Source organism: Oryctolagus cuniculus, chromosome 20 (assembly GCF_964237555.1).
Source record: "Oryctolagus cuniculus chromosome 20, mOryCun1.1, whole genome shotgun sequence".
NCBI classification, from domain to species: Eukaryota; Metazoa; Chordata; class Mammalia; order Lagomorpha; family Leporidae; genus Oryctolagus; species Oryctolagus cuniculus.
This window is the reverse complement of record NC_091451.1, coordinates 15,381,616-15,401,283: the sequence shown is the minus strand read 5'-3', so window position 1 is coordinate 15,401,283 and position 19,668 is coordinate 15,381,616. Positions and strand designations below refer to the sequence as shown.

The 19,668-nt window shown below is 55.8% G+C and overlaps 1 protein-coding gene across 1 annotated transcript in view; it reads right to left on the bottom strand.

Annotated features, from left to right (window-relative positions):
• Nucleotides 1–12,006: 12,006 nt before the first annotated feature.
• The window catches only part of PLEKHD1 (pleckstrin homology and coiled-coil domain containing D1), a 46,030-nt gene continuing 38,368 nt past the window's right edge, over nucleotides 12,007–19,668 (bottom strand). Inside the window, exon 13 of the mRNA XM_008248580.4 lies at nucleotides 12,007–19,478. Within this exon, the coding sequence (XP_008246802.4) occupies nucleotides 19,309–19,478 (170 nt within the window). The 3' untranslated portion in view covers nucleotides 12,007–19,308. The remainder of the gene's footprint in view (nucleotides 19,479–19,668) is intronic.

Sequence of the window (19,668 nt, the reverse complement as noted above, 5' to 3'; positions counted from 1 at the left end):
TTTTCCAGGCCATTAACAGGATGCTAGACCAGAAGTGGAGCAGCCAGGACACAAATCAGCCTAACCGGCATCTTTTTTTACAAAAAATTGTTTTAGTTATTTATCTTTATTTTATTGAAAAGCAGACAGACAGAGAGGTCTTCTATCCACTGGTTAACTCCCCAAATGCCCAGGGCAAGGCCAGACGGAAGCCAGGAAACTGGAACGCCATCCAAGTCTCCCATGTGGGTGGCAGGGACCCAAGTACTTGAGCCGCCACCTGCTGCCTCCCAGGGTGTGCGTTAGCAGGGAGGTGGGTCAGAGGCAGAGTAGCTAGGACTCAACCCAGGCTCTCAGGTCTGGAATGCAAGCAACTTAACTGCTGTGCCACACGCCTATCCCCTAACTGGCATCTCCACAGCTGGGCCAAATGCCCACGTTAAACATTGCTTTTGTTTTCATCCCACGGTGACTCCTGGTTGCAAGGAGAGGGAGAGCCAGGTGATACATCTGGATATCCTGGCTGTCAAACACAGCATGTAACCAAGTGGCCATGTGTGAAGGTAAAGCGAAGAGGGAAGGAGGTGGCCTGGGCACGGGTGGACAATGAGAAGTCTGCATCAGAGGAGTGGGAGAAGGGTCCATGGAGCAGCACAGCCCAGGAAGACGAACGCAAGGGGCTGGGGGTGATGCGACACCTGGGGAAGCCAACCATTTCTGAGTCTAGAAGAAGCAAAGTGGAGGTTTTACTTTGAGGCCTCATCACGCCTAGTGGTTGAGTCCGAGTTGGTCAGAACCTTCCAGGCCTGCAGGTCGGAGGATGATCTTGATCCTAAGATGGCTCCATCGGCAGGATGGCTGTGGAGGGTCATCCACAGATGTCTCGTCCCCCCACCTGCCCAGAGCAGGAGCCCCTCCCACCGCACACCTGCAGGTGGCGCACCACTGGGACTCGGGCACACTCCGTGTGCCTCACCGCCTTCCCAGCCAGCGTCCCTGACGCCTTTCTGATTGGTCCACATGAGGTCTGGCTATCCACTCATAAACACGTAACCCGTCCATCCAGAGACGAGAGCTCACAGAGCCCAGAGCTTCGCCCCCCACCTCCAAGGCCACTGCAGTGAACCGCTGTGTGGGGGCGTTTCTCTTCCGGGAGACGGCGACCCTGGGTTGTCTGATTTCTTCCCTCCATGAACGCCAGGCATGTTCATCGCTTCTTGCACTCGGAGCCTCTTAGCCACAACCTTGAAGAAAAATCGCCCTGAGATTTGCGATGGATTTGGCCTATGAATTATTCAGCATGGCTCCCGACTCAGGGGAAGTATTCGGTTTCTCATGCTTCTGAGTTAGAGAAACAGCGGAAGGCATGCGGCAGGGATGCGTCTGCTCCGGTCTGAGTGAATAGACGGGAGGGGCGGGGTGGGGGGGGGCGGGAGGAGTGTTGGCAGGAAGATACAGCGTCTCAGAGGACAACCCATCTTAGAAGCACCCCAGGACTTTAGCTCGGACTGGGTTTCAGCCGAAGCTTGGTTGTGGGAGCCGCGTGGGGTGACAGGGTCACCTTGCCTCCTGGGACGGCTGCAGGGTGAAGGGGCGGGGTGCAGAGCTCGCCCAGCCCCGAGCCACAAACTCAAGAAGGAACCTAGAAGCTGTGTATATGAAACCTCATCTCAGAACACCTAAGGCTCCGCCCCGACTTAGCCCTGATTCCGGACTAGCAGAGGCCAGAGGAAGGAGATGGTGACTCGAGGGTTCCGGCCCCAGTTCTGCCTTTCGGCGCTATGAGGGGGTCACCAGTGCGTGGGGTGAGCGGGGTGGAGACGGGTCTGCCCAGAGATCCTGGAATCCCGTCCCACCACAGGCCGGCAAATGCAAACTGCGCCTCACGGAAGCTTTCTTTTCCTGCTGGGCCAGCCTGGGGGCTCCCCTTAAGGCTCTTACTTTTCTTTTCTCCTGAATCCCAAACCTACTTGACACGCCCACGGTAAGGAAAAGCACGCCAAGTGGGCCAGGATTTCTGCCTGAGCTCCCAGGGCCAGTCCACCCGTCTCATGTGCACTCAGGAAGGAAAGTCTCTGGACACGGAGCAAGGACCCCCGGAGGACCCCTCCCCGCTGGGTAGACCTAGCACATTACCTCCTTCCCTGGGCACTTGAACAACTCCGTCCTGGCATCATTCTGCTCCTTAGGGAGAGTGGTAAGGCCTGGGTTTGATACCCAGGCTCCAGCTTCTGACTCCAGCTTCCTTTAATTCAGACCCCGGGAGGCAGCGGTGCTGGCTCCCGCCGCCCACATCGGAGACCTGGATTGAGTTCCTGGCGGCTGTGGGCATCTGGGAGGTGGGCGGGATGCGATTTCAAGGCAGCCAGCCCTCTGTGACTCAGCCTCCTCCTCTTTAGAAAGAGAGCTGTACAGGCACCAGCCCCAGCGGGTGGCTGGGGAGAGAGTGGAGCAACGGAGGTGAACGTGTTCAATCGCCAGTAGGCAGCACACATCAGGGCTGGGCGGGCTGCCTGGATGGGCACCCCGTGCGTGGGTACAGCCCCTGCCTGCAACCTGCTTAAATGATCGCTGAGAACAAAACACATTCCTGCGACACCCTCAGGGAACACCATGAGATGGCGAGCCATCTGGCCCCCGCTTAGCACTGCAGATGGTGTGTGCAGTTAGCACAAGTGTTTAGAACAGTTTCACAACTTTGTCAATCAGACGCCCGGCAGCCTCAGCCTCCCATGGGGTTATGACGACTTGCCGTCTGGTCCGTAACTCTGCAGGTGCAAAACCCACTGCAGATGCTGGTGGATCCTGGGAAGGGGCTGTGAGCCCACCCGCCCCCCAGTCCGCAACCCAAGGCCGTTCTCCACGGCAGTAGAGCGCCCCTTCTTCTGCACAGGGCACACATCTCCCAGGACTGCATAAAGCCGCTCCGTGGACGAAGGCAGAGACGGGAAGTTTCTCTTGGAAAAAGACAGAAGCCAGAGGACACTGGGCAAGCTCCCTGGGCGTCGTCTCCTCCTCTGGGACCAGTGCATGGTCCTTGCCCCCCCGTGACCTCCTCATCTGGAGTCTCTGTCTCCAGATGGACACCTGGGGCCCTGAGTCTTCAGGTGGGCTGGACCTGTCACTCTCCTGACAGCCCTTGACCTCCCATAGACTGTTCTGCCGAGAAAACACACGGCGAGTTAGGTCACAGCTGGCCTGGTGGCGTTCCCGTGTTGGACTTTGGCCTCCTTGGCCAGATGTGCCGACAGCTGAAGCCCCAAGCACCCCCTCACCCACCGAAGGCCTCTCTAGCCCTGGGAGCTGCCCTTCCTTCTGTGATGGGCAGGACCGGGGTCACAGTCCCAGGGCCAGCTCTGTTCTTCAGGAAGACTCCATCCCCCATGAGCAGGGAACTTGGCAGCCAGCAGCGTCTGGGGCCCTGATTCTCAGCATCTCACCCACAGCAATTCTATCTAGCTTTACTACCTGGATAATTGTTATGATCATCATTAACACAATTATAATACTGACTTTAAAAAGATTTCCAGGAGCCCGGAGCTCTATCCAGGTCTCCTATGTGGGTGACAGGGGCCCCTTGTACTTGAGCCATCATCTGCTGCCTTCCCAGGTGCATTAGCTTGGAGCTGGATTGGAAGTGGAGGAGCCAGGACTTGAACCAGTGCTTATATGGAATGCCAGCACCGCATGCAGCAACTTAACCCACTGTACCACAACAGGCCCATTAATTTTATTAGAGTATTGGAGGTATTTCCAAACTCTGCTCTCCACCCCACCCCCTCCCAGAAGTCCCCCTTCCATGTCCACCTCCTCACAAATCACTGCTGTGGGGGGACCTCGACCAATAGACTGTTGTACCTGTGATATATATATATATATATATATATATATATATATATATTTGGACAGGCAGAGTTAGACAGTGAGAGAGAGAGAGACAAAGGTCTTCCTTTTCCGTTGGTTCACTCCCAAATTGGTGCGCTGCACCAACCTGAAGTCAGGAGCCAGGTGCTTCCTTCTGGTCTCCCATGCGGGTGCAGGGCCCAAGCACTTGGGCCATCCTTCACTGCCTTCCCGGGCCACAACAGAGAGCTGGACTGGAAGAGGAGCAACCGGGACAGAATCCGGCGCCCCGACTGGGACTAGAACCCGGAGTGCCGGCGCCGCAGGTGGAGGATTAGCCTAGTGAGCTGCAGCGCCGGCCCAACATCATTGCTATCTTGAATCAATTCCACAGCAGTAAGAATGCCGGACACTGTGCTCATATGGCCTAGCCTGTTTTGTGCTTCTAAAGATGTATATTCATTTATTTAATTATTTGAAGGCAGAATGAGAGAGAGAGAGAGAGAGAGAGAGAGAGAGAGAGAGAGAGAGAATATCTTCCGTCTGCTGGTTCACTGCCCAAATGTTCACAGTAGCCAGGTTTGGGTCAGGCTGAAGCCAGGAGCCAAGAATTCCATTCGGGTCTCCACGTGGGTAGCAGGGGCCCAAGCACTTGGGCCATTGTCCGCTAGGTTCCCAGGCACATTGGCTGGAGCTGGATTGGAAGCTGGACGGATGTGGGATGCGGACGTCGCGAGTAGTGCCTTAACCCCCTACACACAATGCCTCCTCACCTCCCCACCCCCACCTCAGCCTGTTTGTGGGAGGAGGTGAGTGGCACAAGAAATAAGTGCCAGTTATAAACCTGAGCAGGAAAAGAGTGGGATTCATTTCCTAACCCTGTCTCCGCAATTATGAGGATGGATCTGGGGTGAGGAGGCCCCTCCTGGACACAGCTGGCTCCAGCCAGCTGCCTAAGGAAAGATTATCTGAGGGCACCACGGTACCTGCGCAGAAAGGGTGCCTGGCGCCCCCTGGCGGGGAACATGTGGTGCAACAAGGGGAGGCCCCGGGGAGATGCAGGCGCCCTCGTGGTCCAAGCACCACGCTGCTACCTCTGCGGTCTCAACCAAGAGAGCGCTTTCCCTGGCACAGGCTCCCTAGAAGACCGACCCTGGCTTCGCAGATGACAGCCGGGAATCTAGTGATTAATAGCGTCCCTTCCTGGAGGGTCCCTGGGGTGTCCTCATTATTAATTATGCCCTGAAGCCCCAAGGAGTTAGGTGATCTCTGCACGGGTGCACCAGCACCGAGCGTGCCCGGCGCTGGAGGGGAAAGAGACAGCAGACGCCCAGGGGTGGGTGCGGCAGGTGCCAAGAGGGGGCTGTTGGGGAGGCCCCGCTGGAGTCTATAAAGTGGAACATGTGGAGGGGAGGGAGACTTCGGAGGCGTCTGTCTTGGCCCCTGCAGGGTGGAAATCGGAGTGGTCCAAGTGTGACCCTCTAGCTCTAAATCTCCAATTTATGCTTACATCTACGTTAAAAAAGGCCGATGACTAAAAAACAGAGCGACTCTAGACCACAGCCTACTAATCTTAGGGCACAGGCAGGAGGAAAACGACCTTGTGATAGGAATGGCACAGTCAGAAACCCGTCTCTCTGAGACGCTGGTAAGTAGTCTCTGGTGGTCAACTTCCCTTTTAAAAAAGGATGTTTGTTTTTATTTATTTGAAAAGCAGAGATACAGAAGGGGAGAGGTGTTTTTTTGTTTTGTTTTTGTTTTTGTTTTGTTTTTTGACAGGCAGAGTTAGACAGAGAGAAAGGTCTTCCTTTTTCCATTGGTTCACCCCCCAAGTGGCCGCCATGGCTGGCACGTTTTGGCCAGCACACTGCGCCAATCCGAAGCCAGGAGCCAGGTGCTTCCTCCTGGTCTCCCATGCGGGTGCAGGGCCCAAGCACTTGGACCATCCTCCACTGCACTCCCGGGCCACAGCAGAGAGCTGGACTGGAAGAGGGGCAACCGGAACAGAATCCGGCACCCCGACTGGGACTAGAACCCGGTGTGCCGGCGCCACAGGTGGAGGATTAGCCTAGTGAGCTGCGGCGCCAGCTGAGATCTTCTAACCACTGGTTCACTCCCCAAATGCCCACAACAGCCGGGACCATGCCGGGAGCCAGGAACCAGGAACTCCATCTGGGTCTCCCACATGGTAGCAGGGATCCAAGTCCTTGGGCCACCACCTGCTGCCTCCCGGGGTGTGCATTAGCAGGGAGCTCGAGGGGAAGCAGCCCGTCTCAGGCGCTCTGATTTGGGACGCGGGCATCCCAAGCAGCAGCATAAACCGGCTGTGCCTCGGTCCTGCCTGCTTCTCCCTTTCGTCCTCCTCTGGGTATTGGAGCATCTCAACCTCGCTGTCCATCTCTGAGGCCACCTGTCTCCTTGCTGGGGTGCTGCAGGGTCACCCCTTTGTTCTGACTCCTCTCACTCCCTGGATGATCTCCTTGAGTCTTATAGTTTTAAATGCCATCAGTGGATCTGCATGGTGGCGTGGTGGGTAAAGCAGCCGCCTGTGTCCCTGGCATCCCATATGGGCTTCTGGTTCGTGTCCCGGCTGCTCCACGTCGGACCCAGCTCCCCTGTTAATGGCCTTGGAAAAGCAGTGGAAGATGGCCCAAAGTACTTGCGTTCCTGCCACCCACATGAGAGACCCAGATGAAGTTCCTGGCTCCTGACTTTCGGTTTGGCCCAGCGCTGGTTGTTAAGGCCATCTCCAAATCTGTGAGAAATAGATGTCTACTGCTTAGAGCTCCCCTTCACCCCACACCAGGGTGTCTTCCAGGGATTCTGGCTGACAGATAGAAGGCAGATCCTACTACCCTATGACCCATTGTCACCTGCCCCAGCCCCCCTGCCTGGGGCTCCCAACTCCCTCACTTGCTGTTTGTTCCCATAGCCCTTTGTGCCTTGAAATGAACGATGGAATGACTTTTCCTCTATGTATTGTCTGTCTGTCTGTCTCCCCTGCTATAGCATCAGCTCCATGAGCACAAGGACTTCTGCTCTGCTCCCTGGTGTAGCCAAGGGCTCAGAACAGTGCCTGCTGCCTGGTGGGCACTCACTGACTCATTCATTGTCGAGGGAAGGAACGATGGGTCCTGCTCAAAACTGCAAAGGGAGACTAGGAGGGGGGTTTTATCTACCCTGGAACTGCTCGTCTCTAAAGGGGAAGCAGCCCAGCCTGGCAAGGGGTAGACTGAGGGGCTGGGTGGACCTGGCCATGGCCTCAGGTAGCCAGAGGGGAGCAGGTGGCCTAGGAGATTCAAGACAAGGGCAGGTGACTGGTGCTGTCTCCGTCTGAAAGTCACAGAGTTTGCTTCAAGAAGGAGCCAAATTTCTCCAATGGAAGCGGGAAGACCTCCTAGGCACACAGCATGTGCCAAGGTCCAGAGGCGTGCATCTATCTGGGGATACCAGTTTGCAAGGAGATGATGAGATCATGAGGACAAGGACTGTCCTGCTCAGGCCCTTGAACTCTGTTCTGTTGGCAATCTGGAGTCACTGAAGGACCCGGGCAGGGAAAGCAAGCTGGTGGGAATTACTTGTTAGCAATTGGGCAGCTGCTGGAGGAGGAAGGGAAGCTTTGGGGAGAAGTTGTGTCACCAGCCCGGTGTACCCCGTGGCAGGTCAGCTCCCACCTGTGTGCCCTGTGAGACATACTGAGCGCAGAAACACACACCTGTGCCCTCCCCCCCCCGTGACAGCCACACCCAGGCGAAACCAACACCAGCCCTCCCCTGTGAGCCCAGGGAGCGAAGCCCAAACCCAGCACCACAACACACCCCACCCCTGTCTCTGCCCTCCCATAACCGGCACCCATATAGCTGGGCTTTGTCTTCCTTCCTTTTTTTTTTTTTCTTTTTCCCCCCAACAGGCAAGTATCAGTCAAAACACTCCAGCCTCAGTCTTTAAGACCCACTTGGTAGACGGTTGCCATGACAACCGCTGCTGACCCAGCCTCCCAGAAGCAGGAGTTGGAGGCCAGCAAGGATGCAGTTCTGCTGCCGCTGCCGCCCACGTCAGTCGTTCTCGGATGCAGCGGAAGGGGCCGGCAGGCTGCAGATCTCACACGCACACACACACTCACACACACACGCATGCACACAATGCACACACACACTCACACACACGCATGCACACACACACACTCACACACATGCATGCACACAATGCACACACACTCACACACACGCATGCACACAATGCACATACACATGCACACGATGCACACACACTCACACACACGCATGCACACAATGCACACACACTCACACACACGCATGCACACAATGCACACACACATGCACACATACACACGCATGCACACAATGCACACACACTCACACACATGCATGCACACAATACACACACACATGCACACAATGCACACACACACTCACACACACGCATGCACACAATGCGCACACATACATGCACACAATGCACACACTCACACACATGCATGCACATACACATGCACACAATGCACACACACGCATGCACACAATACACACACTCACACACACATGCACACAATACACACACACTCACACACACGCATGCACACAATGCACATACACTCACACACACGCATGCACACAATACACACACACTCACACACACACATGCACACAATGCACACACCCGCCTCGGTCCTCTGCACATGCCCTTTCCACCGCTCCCACCCTGCTTGGTGCATTAGCCTGAGCCCGCCCTCCACCCACACGTGATTCAACCAAGTCGGGGGTGACCTGGGCTGCAGGATGAATTCAGGGAGCTCAAGAAAGAAGCTGTGTCTGCCCTCTACGGGTGCCAAGCGGGGAGTGCTGGTGGCCCTGTCCTGCAGCGGGAGAGAGCAAGGTCATTGCACAAAGAAGCAAAGAAGAGCAGAGCGCGCTGGCCCCCCGCCGTGGCAGCCAGACCCCCGGTCTGGGCCCTGGTGCCTGCGGCTGGTACTGGTGCCAGAGGCTCTCTCAGCTTTGCAAGCCCCCAGGTTCTGTAAGTGGAGTCTCCTCAGCTCCCACCCACCCACCCCTCTGGTCGCATCTGCAGAAATCACTTCCTAGGCCGGTGTGGCACAGCAGGTTAAGCTGCCACCCACGATGCCGGCATCCTATATCAGAGCGCCCGTTGGGGTCCCAGCTGCTGCCTGCTAATAAGTGAAGGAGGCAGCCAAAGATGGCCCAAGTGCTTGGGCTCCTGCCACGCACGTGGGAGACCCGGATGAAGTTCCTGGCTCCTGGCTTCAGCCTGGCCCAGCCCTGGCTGTTGAGGTCATTTGGGGATCCAGTGGATGGAAACTTGCTCTCTCTCTCGCTCTCTCTCTCCCTTCCCCCACCCCGTCTCTCCCCCTGGCCCACCAGGATCTGTCATCCAGGTAATAAATCTTTTTTGTAAGAAACCACTTGCTTTCCCTGTGCCGTAATTTGCACAGCTCTCCGGTGCGGAGATGCCTCTCCTTTCCAATCTTTCCCCACTTTAGGAGCTGTTAGGAGCAGCGAACGCTTGGGACAGGAACAGGGACTGCTTGGTGCTAGACTTGGCCACAGTCCCATGATGGGAATGGTTCGCATTGCAGAGAGGTGGGGAGACAGAGGCGCCAGCACCCACAGCCCTTGCAGGGCGTGCGGCAGGCAGCATGGCCAGTCATAGCAGGCTGCCGCCCAGGGAGACCCATCCCGCCGCCACGCAGGGGCGAGGGCAGCCGCAGCCCCCGGCTTTCAGCCTTTCTTTCTTTTCTTTCTTTCTTTCAAGATTTATTTATTATTTGGAAGGCAGTGTCACAGAAAGACAGAGGCAGAAAGGGGGGGTTGGCTTCCATCCACTGGTTCGCTCCCCAATTGGCCGCAATGGCTGGAGCTGAGCTGATTCAAAGCCAGGAGCCAGGAGCTTCCTCTGGGTCTCCCATGCGGGTGCAGGGGCTCAAAGACTTGGGCCGACTTCTGCTGCTTTCCCAGGAGCATTAGCAGGGAGCGGGATGGGAAGAGGAGCAGCCAGGACTCGAACAGGTGCCCAAATGGGAAGTTAGCACTGCAGGCAGAGGCTTTGCCTGCTGCGCCACAATGCTGGCCCTCGGCTTTCCACCTTCCTTAGGATTCTCCTCGGAGACCTTAGCTCCCCAGCTCCGAGTAACAGGCTTTGCCCTCAGTGCCAAATGGAACAATCTCTGGCACACATGTGCGTGTGTGTGTGTGTGTGTGCACGCGCACCCAAAGGAGGGGGACAAGCTCTCCAACAAGTGGCTTATATATGTCAAACCCAGGGGGCCGGCACTGTGGTGTAGTAGGCTGACCCTCCACCTGTGGTGCCGGCATCCCATATGGGTACTGGTTCATGTCCCTGCTGCTCCACTTCCAATCCAGCTCCCTGCTAATGTACCTGGGAAAGCAACAGAGGAGGGCCCAAGTCCTTGGGCCCCTGCACCTGGGTGGGAGACCCGGAAGAGGCTCCTAGCTCCTGGTTTCATACCAGCTCAGCTCCAGCCATTGCTTGAAACCCAAGCTGTACACAGTCTCCCAGCGCCTCCGGAGCCCTGTGTTTGGAGTCGCCAGCACACCCTGGGCCGAGCGAGCAGCCCTGCTGAGCGGACAGCATGGGAGAAATCAGCAGGGCTAGGTGATGGAACTTTCCGGACAGCCCTGGAAAACCTCTTCCGCCTGGAACTCTGCAGAGGAGACCCACGGTTTGGGATAAGCCCCACCAGAGACAGACCCACGGGTAACCAGATCTGTTAGGCCTGGTTACCTATGCGGCCACTTCATTGTGTCTGAGATTGGGGACGGCATCCGCACGGAGCCGAAGGCAGGAGGGGCGGGCTGCAGTTTCTGTTGGCTCTGGGGAGGCTTGGGCTGCTGGGAGCCTCCCCCACCCCCACTGCAGGCTCGCTGCTCCCTGCAGTGTGAAGCCCCCCACCCCCCTGCTCATCAGCATCTGCATCCACCACAGCCCCTTTTCCCTGCAAGCTCAGCCAGACTACATTTCCCAGACTCCCCGGCAGGTAGATGTGGCCGTGTGACAGAGTTTAGCCTATTAAATAAAAGCAGGTGCTCTGGGGTGGACTTTGGGCCTAGTGGTTAAGACCAGGCTGACACACCTGTGCCCTACCCCAGAGTACCTGGGTTCACACACGGCTCAAGCTCCCAGTTCCAACTTCCTGCCGATGCAGACCCTGGGAGGCCCCACGCTTAGGAGACCTAAATTGTGTTCCTGGCTTCCAGCTTCCGCCCAGCCCAGTGCCAGCCACAGCAAGCATTTGAGGGAGGGAACCAGCGAATGTGAGCTCTCCCTATTTGTCTGTCTCTCACATACATGTTAAAAGAAAAGAAAAAGGAAACAGGTGGTGGGGGTGGCTGCCCCCCGTATCAGTGCCTGGATTTGAGTCTTTGCTTCACTTCTGATTCCAGCTTCCTACTAATGCACACAGCACGGCAGAGAGAAGTTTATTGCTTAAGTAGTTCAGTCCCTGCCACCCAGTCGAGACCTGGGTTGAGTTCCGGCACTCAGCCCAGCCCAGGTATTTGGAGAATGAGCCAATGGATGGAAGACCTCTCTGTGTCTCTTAAATAAAACAAAAATTTTTAAAAAGGAAAGAGGAGCTTTGGGCCACGTCCACGCACCATGGAAAAGGAAAATCCTTATGAACAGCTGGAGACTGTATCGGCAGGGCAACCTTGGTGAACTGTGGCTGGTGATGGAAGCGTGGCTGTCGTGTAGACCCCGGATGACACGCACAGGGCCCCACGGTCAACCCGCGCTCCCCTGTCCGAGGTCCTCCCCCAGCACCAGCGCCCGGGACAGCCCACAGCACCAGGCACGTCGTCACCTGATGCGCCGCGGGAAGTAGAGAAGCTGCCCGATGGAGCGCGGCTCCACGCTTCCACCTAGGAGTCTCATTCTGTCCTTACAGAGGGGCCGTTTATAGACTCAATGAGTCATGGATTTTTTTTCTCCAGTCACAGATTGCACAGGAAGCAGAAGTGAAATAAGTCGGCTAAGGTACTTCTAGAAATTCTCATTCCCCATCTGACTCCTCTCTCTCTCTCTCTCTCTCTCTCTCTCTCAGTTGGCAGTGGCCACCTTCTCTCCCACACCATCAACCTCCGGGGCGTCGGAAGCCTCTCTCAACAGACTCTGCACATGAGCCAAGTGTTATATTTGCTGGGCTCATTTAAAAGTTCTTTATCTTTATTTGAAAGGCAGACAGAGCAACAAAGAGATCATCCATCGGCTGGACTTGAACCCATGAACTCCCACGTGGGGTGTGGTGTTCCAAGTTGCATTTCTCTGGCTTTTTAAAAAAAGATTTATTTATTTATTATGTATTTGAAAGACAGAGTGACAGAGAGATGGAGGGGGAGAGAGAGAGATTCCCTCTGCTGGTTCACTCTCCCAGTGACCACAACAGCCAGGGCCGGGCCAGGCTGAAGCCAGGAGCCAGCAACTCCACCCAGGTCTCCCATGAGGGTGGCAGGGCCATCTTCTGCTGCCTTCCCAGGTGCGTGAGCAGGCAGCTGGATGGGAGCAGAGCAGCTGGGATTTGAGCCAGCACTCTGCTACGGGATGCCGGCTTAGCCTGCTGCACCACAACACCGCCCCACGCTGCGTCTTACCCGCTGCTCCAAATGCCCTCGGCGTTTGGAGCCTTTCAAACCTAGGGGAGCTAGGTCTGGTATTGTTCCTCCCTGGTTTGAGTGGGAGAAGGGCCAGCACTTCCTTTTCTTTGTTGCATGCGTGATTTTTATCTGCAGATTCCTTTCTGGAGAGGTTTAGTTACTCAGGTTAAAACCAGAGCGGTCCATCTGTGTGTCCACTTCCCACCACATCACCAAAGCTTGCAGGGGACAAGCGAGAGTGCCACCATCACCCCTCCAAGTTGTGGAGCTCCCAATTGCTCACGTGGCCGTGATGTGACATTCCTGAGCTCAGGGAAGTGGGGGCACCAGGGTCAGTCCGAGCAGCGGAACCAGGGAAGACGTCATTTTCCTTCCCCAGAGAAGAAAGTCCTTCACGGGAAATGCTACAGGTGGACTCGCTGTGCTCGGGTGGGTCACCACGCGGGCCCCCTGCTTGCACCTGCTGCAGTGGCCTAGGTGGGCAGATGCCCTGCGATGGATGCCACGCACAGGAAGCTGCCTCAGACAGGTGGAGGTGCGAGGTTACAGAGGAGCAACGAGGAGGCATTTAGTCACGCCCAGTGGTGTAAGTGCCACGGACTCCACGCAGCACGTATGAAGACAAGGCGTTGCTGCTCATCGCGTGCAAAGCTGACATTCTTCCAGAAGACCTCTCCCAGATGGGAAGGCCTGGGAGTGACGGGAGCACTGGAGGCAGGCAGGAGAGCATCGACAGTCACACGGCACCTAACGGTGTCAGCGACAGACCGCGTGTGCCACGCTGTCCCCTAAGAGCAGGTGGCCTGGTGACGTCGCAGACCTTCTGCTGGGGTAGGTGCAATCTGTGATGCTGGCGCACCACTAAGTCACCTGACCACACGGTTCTCAGAAGAAGGGGTGCCCTGGCTCGTGGGGCACACAACTGTCAGTGCACAGCCTCCCTTGGCCCTGGGGAGGCTGGGTCTCTTCAGGACCCCCCAGAAAGCCTCCCCAGTTCCCAGGTGTCCCCATTGGCTGCCTCCTCCCTGTCACGGGTCTGTGCTCTGTGGGACCCTGGGCATGGGGAAGGTGGAAGGTGAAATGTCAGGAGGGCAGCCAGGGACCGGATGGAGACAGCCCAGGCCTGGGGCAGGGTCCTCAGTGAGCAGGACCAGCCAGAGGTGGAGAGCAGCACCCTCTGATGCAGCTGAGCCAATCCAGAAAAGACCTGAGGAGAGATTCCTGGGACCTAGACAGAGAGGCGCCCGATCTACTGAATGAGTGAATGAATGACTCTCCCTTTAAAAATGCACCTTTGTTCAGGGGCTGCCAGAGAGAACACTTGCTTTGGGCCTGGACTTCCAAGTGCACCTGCTTTCATTTTTTTTCTCTCCCTCTAAATCAAAGAAAAGGATGTTGTGAGGACAAAGCGAGAGAATCAGTGTGAAAGGGCATGGTCCGTGGTGAATTCGTAATCAGCGATGGCTGGAGCAGTCTTTTGTTTCTCATCTTGAAGACAGAGCAACTGGAGACAACACCAACCACTCAGGACCGCCTCAGCCCAAAGCCCGCCCCTTCCTACTGAGCCTCAGCTCGCTTTCCCAGATGGCATGCTGCCATCTGCTGGGGAGAATGAGGAAGTGCACATGACAGCACCAGCACCAGGCTGTGGGCCGGGGTTGGGGGAAGTTGGGGTAGGGACCCGGTTCCCCTCAGCTGTGACTCTCTTGTCCTCTAAGACAGGCAGGGCCCTCCCCATCAGAAGCATAAGATTGCAATCAGGTTTTCCTCTTAAATCTAAGTGATGGGATGCTATTTGCTTTAAAAAGGAAGGAAATTTTGGCTCGTGCTAGAAAAAACCCCTAAGGACACACACACACACACACACACACACTCACTCACTCACTCACTCACTCACACCACGGGTGGGTGCTTGGCCAAGCCTTGGAGACACTGGTTAAGATGGCCACATCCCCGACGAGTTCTAGTCCCGGTTGCCCCTCTTCCAGGCCAGCTCTCTGCTGTGGCCCGGGAGTGCAGTGGAGGATGGCCCAAGTGCTTGGGCCCTGCACCCGCATGGGAGACCAGGAGGAGGCACCTGGCTCCTGGCTTTGGATCGGCGCAGCGCCAGCCATGGCGGCCATTTGGGGAGTGAACCAACGGAAAAAAGACCTTTCTCTCTCTCTCTCTCTCTCTCTCTCTCTCTCACTAACTCTACCTGTCAAAAAAAAAAAAAAAAAAAAAAAAAAAAAAAAGATGGCCACATCCCAAACTGGAGCTCCTGGGTTCAACACTCACCCTCAGTTCCTGACTCCAGCTTCCTGCTAATGCAGACCCTGGGAGGCAGCAGGGGATGGCTCGGCTTGAGTAATTGAGTTCCTGCTACTCACAGGGGAGGTCTGGATGGAGTTCCTGGATCCTGCTTTGACTGCAGCCCAGCCCCAGCCATTGGGGCATTTGGGGATTGAACCAGTGGATGACAGCGCGTGCTCTCTCTCACTCTCTCCCAAATAAGTAATATATATAAATACTGAGTGATTCTATTTATCTGAAGTATCTAAAGTACTTCAATTTATAGACGGGACTACAGGGCTGCTTGCCAGGGTCTGGAGGTGGGTGGAGATAATAGGGAACTTAATTGTTTCTTCTTTTGTTGTTTAAGATTTATTTATTGGGGCCGGCGCTGTGGTGTAGCGGGTAAAGCCACCACTTCCAGTGTTGGCATCCCATATGGGTGCAGGTTCGAGTCCCCGCTGCTCCACTTCCAATCCGGTTCTCTGCTATGGCCTGGGAAAGCAGTAGAAGATGGCCCAAGTGCTTGAGCCACTGTAACCACGTGGGAGACCTGGAAGAAGCTCCTGGCTTCTGGCTTAGGATTGGCACAGCTCCTGCTGTTGCGGCCAACTTGGGAGTGAATCACCGGATGGAAGACCTCTCTGTGTCTCTCTCTCTCTCTCTCTCTCTGCCTCTCCTTCTCTCTGTGTGTGACTCTGACTTTCAAATAAATAATAAAATAAATCTTAAAAATATTTATTTATTTGAGAGGCAGAGCCACAGACAGACAGAGGCAGAGAGAGGTCTTCTGTCCATTGGTTCACTCCCCAGTTGGCTGTAACTGCTAGAGCTGGGCAGATCTGAAGCCTGGTCCCCCGTGCAGGTGCAGGGGCCCAAGGACTTGGGCCACCTTCTGCTTTCCCAGGCCATAGCAGGGAGCTGGATTAGAAGAGGAGCAGCTGGGACATGAAACAGTTCCCATATGGAAGCTAGTGCTACAGGTGGAGGCTTATCTTACTATGCCACAGCACTGGCCCTGGAACTCATTATTTAATGGGTAGAGTTTACATTTTGCAAGATTAAAAATCTAAAATTGGCTATACAACAATGTGAATATATTTAACACTGCTGAGCTGCACACTTAGAAGTGGTTCAAATGATAAATTTTGTCAGATGTGTTTTACTACAATAAAAAAAAATTGGGGCTAGTGCTATGACACAGTGGGTTAAGCTGCTGCCTGTAGTGCCAGCATCCCATATGGGCACTGGTTTGAGTCCTGGCTGCTCCACTTCCAATCCAGCTCCCTGCTGATGCACCTGGGAAAGCAGTAGATGGTGGCCCAAGTCCTTGGGCCCCTGCACCCACATGGGAGACCTGGATAAAGCTCCTGGCTCCTGCCTGGCCGAGCCCCAGCTTATGTGACTATTTGGGGAGTGCACCAGCACATGGAAGATCTCTCTCTCTCTCTCTGTCTTCCCCTCTCAGTGTAACCCTGCCTTTTGAATAAGTAAATATATATTTTTTTAAGTTTTAAAAAGGAGGCAGGCATTGTGGCACAACGGGTTAAGCTATTGCTTGGGACACCCGCATCTCATATAAGAGTGTTCTGATTCCCATCCAACCACCTGATAGTGCCTCTGGAGGCAGCAGATGACGGCCCCATAACGGAGTCTCTGCCACCTGGGTTGGGGACTCTCGATTCCAGGTTCCTGCTAATGCACACCCTGGGCAGCAGCAGCGATGGCTCAAATACTCGGCTCCCGGCCACCCATGTGAGAGACCTGGATGGAATTCCCAGCTCCTGGCTTCGGCCTGACCCAAGCCTTGCTGCTGCAGGCATCCGGGGAGTGAACCAGCAGACAGGAGCTCCATGCCTCTCTGTGCCTCTCAAAAATAAAATTTAAAAAGGATAGCACACATGTCCCATGAGCCCTTTGAAGCCCCCTTGTATGATCACTAACAAAAGCAAAAATCCCACCTCATCAGGGGAGGTGACACCTGTCAGTTTCCAGCGGAGATTCTAGAACTAGCAGGTCATAGGTGTCCTGTGGTCCGTGCCCTCCTCAGAAGAAATTCCAGCTGACTGTCCTCGCTACGTGGGAACAGCCAGGACCTCAGGGCGGGAGCGCAGATTTTTCAGTTAATTAAAGAAGCCGCGTACAGGCGGTGTCTCGGTGGGGAGTCCCCTCTGCGGAGCAGGCAGGCTGGGCAGTGCAGCCGGCGAGACAACAATCCCACATTTGGCCTGCAGGTGGCAGCAGCTCTCTAGCAATAACTGCACTGCGTACTAACAAAATACTGCAGGAAACATTTAATTGGCTAAGAAATAAGAGTTTATTTAACAAATTTAAAAAGAAAATCAGGTGCATATATTTCCAGTAAGCAATCTACACCCCTACCTATTTTCACATAGAGGTGCTGCTATTTTTCTATTCACTGTGCTACATACTTAGTAAGCTTTTAACAAATAAACACTTCTGGATTGAGCCATTGGCTGACGGTAACCCAGATTTGCGTGAGGTATGGAAAGTGCAGGGTGAGAATAGGAGGAAGGAGAGGAAGGGGGGACTGGTGCATCCGCATGGAACTGTACCGCTATGTTTTGAATGCTTGTCCGCTCCCAAACTCGTGTTAAGATCGAACTGTCATTATAGTAGCATTAAGAGGTGGGACTGTGTAAGGAGTGAGGAGGACTCTGCCCTCATCAGTGGGTTAGTGCTGTTAGCACAGGAGTGGGTCCATTATTGCAGGAATGGGTCCTCTCGCAGCCTTTGCCTTCCCGCTGTGCGGTGATGAGGCAAGAAGGCCCTCCCAGGGCCCACGCTATGGCTTAGCAGGTAAAGCTGCCACCTGTGGTGCCGGCATCCCCTATGGGTGCCAGTTCAAGTCCCAGCTGCTCCACTTCCGATCCAGCTCTCTGCAATGGCCTGGGAAAGCAGTGGAGGATGGCCCAAGTGCTTGGGCCCCTGCACCCATGTAGGAGACGTGGAATAAGCTCCTTGCTTCAGATCGGTCCAGCTCCAGCTGTTGTGGCTATTTGGGGAGTGGACCAGTAGATGGAGGTTCTCTCTCTCTCTGCCTCTGCTTGTCTGTAACTCTGCTTGTCACATGAATAAATAAATCTTTAAACAAACAGACAGACAGAACGGCCCTCCTTAGATGCCAGCACCTCGGTCTTGGATGTCCCAGCTTCCACAGCCATGAGCCAGTGCATTCCTGTCCTCCACAAGTGACCCAGTGTCAGGTGCAGCAGCACCAACCAGACCAAGATGTGCACTTTCCCTTCCCGGCAAAACACATGCATTGGAAACATTTCCCGAAAGGTCTTTCTCCAGGGGCGAGCCACCATTCATATAATTCTTTGGAAACAAACAAAAACAGGAGCTTGGGTTTGTGAATCTTCCCCCTAGTAGATAAAGTATTCCAGGTTTCTATGTGTTTAAAGCTTTTACATCCAGACAGAGCCCTTTCAAATGCACTGCTGCCCAGGCACCCCAACCCTGCCCCCACCTCGATCCGGCACACTGGCTGAAGCTACCCCTGAGAAGGGGACCTTGGAGCCGAGTGTCACCAAGGAGCCTTGAGCCGGAGCAGGACAGCGTGGCCCGGCCTTGGCGCGTGCACTCTCCCAGGCAGCAGGCACTGCTCTTGCTGCAGGCTCCCCTGGGTGCCTGCTCCTTCCCCTGGGCCCTCCCTGCTGCCACCACCTGTCTATCTCTCAGAACGTCCTGCTTTTCCAAGCGGCGGAGAGTTAGCACCTCAAATGCCACCAGTGTCCCGGAGTGCCCTGGTCCCCAGTGGATCCCTCTTCTGTGAGCCCAGCAGACCCTGGCTTGTCACTGGTCCATCTGCTGGGGTCCATGGCCTCACCGCTTCAGCAGGGTAAGGCTCGGAGGGACAGGAGGCAGCAAAGCCTCCAAGGAGGGCGCCATCTGCTAGGTCACGCCCAGCAGTGGCCAGAGTGGAGAACGCAGGAGCCAGGGCCGCCTTCTTCCCTCTGAGCTTGTGACTTGTCTTCCAGGCGAGAGACCCCAGTATCCCTGCTGGCCCCAGGGCTCCAGGTGAGTCATCCCACGGCCAGGGCCCAACTCCAGGGAAGGGAGACTGTGGCGAGCCTTGGGGTGTGTGTGTGTGTGCGCCATGAGCCCGAGGCTGCTGCCCCAAGGTCTTCCCCCTACCCTAGCATGTGGTATAAGGGAAGCCCTTGGCTGGGGTGGGGGGAGAGGAGGAATGTCTTTGTGAGGTTAGAGGTCAGAAGCAAAAGGGGAGGGCGTGTCCCAGAAGGTGTGTAGGACCCTCCCTGGGTAAGGGATGCCTTGACCCGTGAGGACCAGGGACCAGGAGGAGCCACAGAGAGCGGCAGGCCCTGCCTGTCGCTGGGATGGACAAACCCAAACCCTGGCCAGCGATATCACTCCACTCCCCCTGCTTGGGCCTGCAAGGGTCCAGTGGAGAAGCCAGGGTAGTGAGCAAGGGTGAGGCTGGCCCCAGGCCAGAGTGGAGAGAAGCCAGGTGGAGCCGGGCCTCCCTCCCTGGGCCACCCCTTCCCCTTCCCCTTCCCCCGAGGCAGGAGAAGAGCCCCAGTCACTTGCCGCCACCACGGGGCACCGAGGGGGCTCCGGGCTGGGTGGCCATGATGTGGTAGATGGATTCCCGGAAGCGCTGGTCCCGGCTGAGCCGCTTGGCCACCTCCTTTAGCTCCTCTATGTTGTTGGCTTCCAGCTGGGACGTCATGAAGGACTGGGACGGCTTCACTGGGGAGACAGGGCCGGGCCAGCCACGTGATGGCCCTCCCTCTGCCCAGGCTGGCCCCGTCCCCACCCCGCCTGGGGGCAGCTGGGCTTCTCCCAGCCTCTCCTTGTCGCACAGGCCTCTGGTCTCTGGGATGCCCCCCTGTCTGCCCAAGGCTGCTTGAGTCAAGTTCACGGCCATGCTCTCCAGCCT